Source organism: Cervus canadensis, chromosome 1 (assembly GCF_019320065.1).
Source record: "Cervus canadensis isolate Bull #8, Minnesota chromosome 1, ASM1932006v1, whole genome shotgun sequence".
Lineage (NCBI taxonomy): Eukaryota > Metazoa > Chordata > Mammalia > Artiodactyla > Cervidae > Cervus > Cervus canadensis.
The window spans coordinates 21000251-21007759 of NC_057386.1; the positions used below are offsets into that span (position 1 = coordinate 21000251).

The following is a 7509-nucleotide window of genomic DNA, read 5'->3' on the forward strand; positions in this document are numbered from 1 at the left end:
AATAAACAAAATTGACAAACCATTAGCAAGACTCAATAAGAAACAAAGGGAGAAGAACCAAATTAACAAAATTAGAAATGAAAATGGAGAGATCACAACAGACAACACTGAAATACAAAGGATCATAAGAGACTACTACCAGCAGCTCTATGTCAATAAAATGGACAACTTGGAAGAAACGGAGAAATTCTTAGAAAAGTATAACTTTCCAAAACTGAACCAGGAAGAAATAGAAGATCTTAACAAACCCATCACAAGCAAGGAAATCGAAACTGTAATCAGAAATCTTCCAGCAAACAAAAGCCCAGGACCAGACGGCTTCACAGCTGAATTCTACCAAAAATTTAGAGAAGAGCTAACACCAATCTTACTCAAACTCTTCCATAAAATTGCAGAAGAAGGTAAACTTCCAAACTCATTCTATGAGGCCACCATCACCCTAATATCAAAACCAGACAAAGATGCCACAAAAAAAGAAAACTGCAAGCCAATATCACTGATGAACATAGATGCAAAAATCCTTAATAAAATTCTAGCAAACAGAATCCAACAACATATTAAAAAAATCATACACCATGACCAAGTGGGCTTTATCCCAGGAATGCAAGGATTCTTTAATATCCACAAATCAATCAATGTAATACAGCACATTAAGAAATTGAGAGATAAAAACCATATGATTATCTCAATAGATGCAGAGAAAGCCTTTGACAAAATTCAACACCCATTTATGATTAAAACTCTCCAGAAAGCAGGAATAGAAGGAACATACCTCAACATAATAAAAGCTATATATGACAAAACCACAGCAAGCATTACCCTCAATGGTGAAAAATTGAAAACATTTCCCCTGAAATCAGGAACAAGACAAGAGTGCCCACTCTCACCACTACTATTCAACATAGTTTTGGAAGTTTTGGCCACAGCAATCAGAGCAGAAAAAGAACTAAAAGGAATCCAGATAGGAAAAGAAGAAGTGAAACTCTCGCTGTTTGCAGATGACATGATCCTCTACATAGAAAACCCTAAAGACTCTACCAGAAAATTACTAGAGCTAATCAATGAATATAGTAAAGTTGCAGGATATAATTAACACACAGAAATCCCTTGCATTCCTATACACTAACAATGAGAATGCAGAAAGAGAAATTAAGGACACAATACCATTCACCATTGCAACAAAAAGAATAAAATACTTAGGAGTATATCTACCTAAAGAAACAAAAGACCTATACATAGAAAACTATAAAACACTGATGAAAGAAATCAAAGAGGACAGAAACAGATGGAGAAACATACCATGTTCATGGATTGGAAGAATCAATATTGTCAAAATGGCTATTCTACCCAAAGCAATCTATAGATTCAATGCAATCCCTATTAAGCTACCAATGATATTTTTCACAGAACTAGAACAAATAATTTCTCAATTTGTATGGAAATACAAAAAACCACGAATAGCCAAAGTAATCTTGAGAAAGAAGAATGGAACTGGAGGAATCAACCTGCCTGACTTCAGGCTCTACTACAAAGCCACAGTGATCAAGACAGTATGGTACTGGCACAAAGACAGAAATATAGATCAACGGAACGGAATAGAAAGCCCAGAGATAAATCCACACACCTATGGACACCATATCTTTGACAAAGGAGGCAAGGATATCCAATGGAAAAAAGACAACCTCTTTAGCAAGTGGTGCTGGGAAAACTGGTCAACCACTTGGAAAAGAATGAAACTAGAACACTTTCTAACACCATACACAAAAATAAACTCAAAATGGATTAAAGATCTAAATGTAAGACCAGAAACTATAAAACTCCTAAAGGAGAACATAGGCAAAACCCTCTCCGACATAAATCACAGCAGGATCCTCTATGACCCACTTCCCAGAATATTGGAAATAAAAGCAAAAATACACAAATGGGACCTAATGAAACTTAAAAGCTTTTGCACAACAAAGGAAACTATAAGCAAGGTGAAAAGACAGCCCTCAGATTGGGAGAAAATAATAGCAAATGAAGCAACAGACAAAGGACTAATGTCAAAAATATACAAGCAACTCCTGCAGTTCAATCCCAGAAAAATAAATGACCCAATCAAAAAATGGGCCAAAGAACTAAACAGACATTTCTCCAAAGAAGACATTGATGGCTAGCAAACACCTGGAGAAATGCTCAACATCACTCATTATCAGAGAAATGCAAATCAAAACCACAATGAGGTACCATTACACGCCAGTCAGGATGGCTGCTATCCAAAAGTCTACAAGCAATAAATGCTGGAGAGGGTGTGGAGAAAAGGGAACCCTCTTACACTGTTGGTGGGAATTCAAACTAGTACAACCACTATGGAGAACAGTGTGGAGATTTCTTAAAAAACTGGAAATAGAACTGCCATATGACCCAGCAATCCCACTTCTGGGCATACACACTGAGGAAACCAGATCTGAAAGAGACACGTGCACCCCAATGTTCATCGCAGCACTGTTTATAATAGCCAGGACATGGAAGCAACCTAGATGCCCATCAGCAGATGAATGGATAAGGAAGCTGTGGTACATATACACCATGGAATATTACTCAGCCATTAAAAAGAATTCATTTGAATCAGTTCTAATGAGATGGATGAAACTGGAGCCCATTATACAGAGTGAAGTAAGCCAGAAAGATAAAGAACATTACAGCATACTAACACATATATATGGAATTTAGAAAGATGGTAATGATAACCCTATATGCAAAACAGAAAAAGAGACACAGATGTACAGAACAGACTTTTGGACTCTGTGGGAGAAGGTGAGGGTGGGATGTTTCGAGACAATAGCATGTATATTATCTATAGTGAAATAGATCACCAGCCCAGGTGGGATGCATGAGACAAGTGCTCGGGCCTGGTGCACTGGGAAGACTCAGAGGGATTGGGTAGAGAGGGAGTTGGGAGAGGGGATCGGGATGGGGAATACATGTAAATCCATGGCTGATTCATGTCAATGTATGACAAAACCCACTACAATATTGTAAAGTAATTAACCTCCAACTAATAAAAATAAAGGATAAAAAATAAATAAACACAATATAAGTAAATAAAATTCAGTGCCATATACATATTGTCATAACCATGTTAAATCATTTTTATAATTACAAGGTTGGTTTAACATTTGAATGTTAATCAATGTTTTAAAATCATATTCATTGAAAAAAACAGAGAATAACTGTAAGAGAATCTCAACAGGTAAAGAAAAAGCATTTTAGAAATTTCAGCACATTTCCAGTATAGAATACCTTAGTTTAAGGAATAGAAAAATTCTAGTTATTCTGTTTGAGACAATCTACAAAGAAAGAGAAAGCTTCCTGTTGAGTTGTGAAATACTGAGAGCTATCCCTCCTACAGAGAATATACAGAGATATCCTTCTGACCATTCTGTTCAACATTGTACTGTAGAGCCTACCTAGGCCTAATGGTCTAGGGAAGGAAAAAAATTTAACAAGATAAAAAAAATTTACAAGATAAGTGTTATGACACTATTTACAATAGCCAAGACATGGAAGCAACCTAGGTGTCCATCAGCAGATGAATGGGTAAAGATGATGCAGTATACTCAACCATTAAAAAGAATTAAATATCGCCATTTGCAGCAATGTGAATGGACCCATAGAATATCATACTAAGTGAAGTCAAAGCCAAACATCATATGATATCACTTACTGTGGAATCTAAAACATAATATTAATACAAATGAATCTATATACAAAACAGAGACAGACATAGAAAACAAAGCTTTGGTTGCTGAAGAGGAAAGAGAGCAGAAGAGGGAGAAATTAGAAATATGGGATTAACAAGAGACACACTTCTATATATCAAATAGATAAGCAACAAAGATTTACTGCATAATACAGGAAATAGTAGTTAGTAACTTGCAATAACCCTAGTGTGAAATAATCTTAATAAACATATAAACATATAAATATAACTGAATCACTTTGCTGTACTCCTGAAAGCAACACAATATTGTAAATCAATTATTTCAATTAAAAATGCTGCTAGGAAATAAATAAAGCTGTAGTCACCTGTAGATGATGTGATTGTGCTTGTAAAATTTCAAAACACCTATTGCTAAGCTTTAAAAATAATAAAGGAGTTTGATTACAAGGTCAACATACATAAGTCCATTTTTATACATCAAAGCAGTTGAAAAAATTCAATTATACTGTACAAAATGGCATAGAAATGAGCATATCTAGGAATAAGTCAAATGAAAGATAGGCAAGACCTCTACAGAGAATAGAATAGACGTTTGACCAAGCAATTCTATGAGAAATCTACTCCTAGGTTTATATCCAAACAAATGTTTATATGTGTTTACCCAAAAAATCTGTACAAAAAATTTAAACAAGCATTCTTTTTTAATAGTCCTAAAATTATAGAAAGCCTACTTGTTTATCAGGACAGTCAACAAATTGTGTCATATTAACACAATGGAAGATTATACAACAATGACAATGGATAAATTACAAATAATTTCATTGTTCAATCTCACAATCATAATGTGAAAGGAGGTCAATTCTATATTCTTTCAATTATATAAAGATTAAAAAAAGTCAGAACTGACTTACAGGGTTGTAAGTCAACAGAGCATTTAGCAACCTTTCGGGATGACTGAGGGGGTATAATTTTGAGGGAACAGGGTTAACTTCTATTGCTTAACCTGCTGGTATTGACAAGGGTTTGTTCATTCTTGTAAGAATCTATGAGCTTGAAAATTAATAATTTTCATTTTATCATTTGCTTTTCAAATAAATGGTATAACTAAAACATTTTTAAGCATGTTAGAGCTCTAAACAATAGATTAGGTATTAACTAATTCAATTCTATCATTAAAAGAAAGAAAGGGAAAGAGAGAGAGAAGGAAAGAAAGAAGGAAAGGAAAGACGGAGGGAAGAAGGAAAGGAAGGATTGAAGGAAGAAGGAAGGAAAGATGGAAGAAAGAGGAAAGAGGACAATAAAAATAAAGATTACAATGATGAAGATGCTATCATTAAGATGAGATCATCGACTCTGTTGATAAACAAGGGTGGGACTAGAGTCACCAGCTCTCCCGGGTTTGCTGAGAATTGCCCCAATTATTCAGTGGGTCACTGGATGAGCCTCATCCAGGGACACTCCCCTGTCCTGGATAAATCAGGACTATTGATCACCCGAGAAGTAAAGTACTGAAACTTTCTCAGTCCCAGTGTACAGTTTCTGCTTCTACTCACCTGTTTTGATTCTGCTTTGCCATGAGAAAGAGATTATGCCAGACACCATCTAACCAACTGTGATAGAACTGGGATACATGGCAGGGGGTGGGTGTAGGGGGTACATAGGGATGCCTGTAGTGGTCTAGAGTCAGGCTTTTGTAGGTAAACAGATTTGAACTCTGACATGGATTCAATTTGTCATTGTGAAGATGTCAGCCATTATGCCCCTCACCCCAGGGGAACTTCCCAGATTCCATATAGCAAAAGGACCAAAGCTGGAGAAGGACAATGCTATAACCCTTCCAGGCTAGCTAGAACTATATCACATAATCACATTATGACTGAGCAGGAACAATACATATGATGGGATCACCTTCTTTTTATCTGAGGAAAAAATCTATGAATTATTATCAATTAGAAACACTTTTAAAAGATTCATAACATCTAGGAAACAACTTCCTCATATACAATCCCTTCAGTGACTATGGAAAACAAGGCAAACAACAATAAGGAAAAATCTGCTTATTGGTTCACACCCTGGGAGCCCAGTATATAAAAGTACAAGAATTGAAGAAGTGATCAGAATCTGAGACACTCACCTCTGAACAAGAACCCACACACCACCCTGAGACCATGACCCACTCCTGCTGCTCCCGTTGCTGCCAGCCTACCTGCTGCAGGACCACCTGCTGTAGGACCATATGCTTCCAGCCCACCTGTAATGGATCCAGCTCTTGTGGGTCCAGCTGCTGCCAGTCCAGCTGCCCCGCAACTTGCTCTCAAACCACCTGCTGCCAACCTACTTGTGTGACCACCTGCTGCCAGCCCACCTGCTGTAGGACCACCTGCTGCAAACCCACCTGTGTGACCACCTGCTGCCAGCCCATCTGCGGTGGGTCCAGCTGCTGCCAGCCTTGCTGCCGCCCTGCCTGCTGTCAGACCACCTGCTGCAGGACCACCTGCCTCAAGCCTACTTGTGTGACCACCTGCTGCCAGCCCACCTGCTGTGAGTCCAGCTGCTGCCAGCCCTCCTGCCCCCAAACTTGCTGTCAAACCACTGAAACCACCTGCTGCAAACCTACTTGTGTGACCACCTGCTGCCAGCCCACCTGCTGTGAGTCCAGCTGCTGCCAGCCCTCCTGCCCCCAAACTTGCTGTCAAACCACTGAAACCACCTGCTGCAAACCTACTTGTGTGACCACCTGCTGCCAGCCCACCTGCTGTGGATCCAGCAGCTGTGGACAAACCTGCGGTGGTTCTAACTGCTGTCAGTCTTGCTGCCAGCCAGCTTCCTGTGCACCCGTGTACTGCCACAGAACCTGCTACCACCCCACATGCTGCTGCCTGCCTGGGTGCCAAGACCAGAGCTGTGGATCCAGCTGCTGCCAGCCTTGCAGCCGCCCTGTCTGCTGTCAGACCACCTGCTGCAGGACCACCTGCTGCCACCCCAGCTGTGTGTCCAGCTGCTGCCAGCCTTCCTGCTGCTGATCACTTTGCTAAAGAATCACTGTCTCACAAATCAATAATCTTACCACCTGATTTGGCATTTCAGAACAAATTTTACTTCCAAATGTTGCTGAAAGCAACATTCTGTCACCAAATTTATGTTATTCATTTCCCTGTTTAAAAGTCTGAGGATCAACTTGATGGAGTGTGAAGGAATTTACCTTAATTCTCTTCTTCTTATGTGTGGGTCATGTTCCTGCTTCCTGCATCCTAGATAGTGTTGGTCTCTGATTTGACTCAGAAACCAGAATCTTCACCTTCTCTCTACATGCAACTTAGGAAGATACATGCTTATGACTTTCTGCAGTTTCTGCTACTTATCTTTATAATAACCTTCATAATCATGTTTCTTTTCAATGTACCCATGATTCTTGTATCCTGCTTTCTTCTTTTCCTAATCACTTTGAGTGCCTCCCTAGAAGCAGGGAATCTTGCTTAAATTTCCAAATAAATCTTGTGCCACTATTAATTCCATATTGTGTTTGGTGTTATTATATAGCATTCATGATGTGAGGATTTACACACATGTGCATATGATATGCACTATTCATTCTAAGATCATACAGTCCCCCACAATTATTATTTGCATTTTTCACATGAGAAAATGTCCAACTTGATAGAATATCTCAAAAGGAACATTTGCCACTTTTACCAGGTAAAGAAATAGAACTTGCTGCCATCACTTTCAAATTCTCTCTTTCACTCATTCCTAAATGTAGGCACGTTCACTTTATATAAAGTTTCTAATCTTTATATAAATGAGAA

At 38.5% G+C, this 7509-nt stretch overlaps 1 protein-coding gene across 1 annotated transcript; it reads left to right on the top strand.

Moving 5' to 3' along the window:
• The first annotated feature begins 5838 nt into the window (after positions 1-5838).
• On the top strand, positions 5839-7218 carry LOC122441997 (keratin-associated protein 9-2-like). The gene has a single exon (XM_043469213.1). The coding sequence runs from the start codon at positions 5872-5874 to the stop codon at positions 6724-6726; it is 855 nt and encodes a 284-aa protein (XP_043325148.1). The 5' UTR covers positions 5839-5871; the 3' UTR covers positions 6727-7218.
• Positions 7219-7509: the final 291 nt, after the last annotated feature.

Bases quoted from the DNA above. Each gene is read 5' to 3' on its own strand.
- LOC122441997 (XM_043469213.1), top strand. From the start codon at position 5,872: ATGACCCACTCCTGCTGCTCCCGTTGCTGCCAGCCTACCTGCTGCAGG.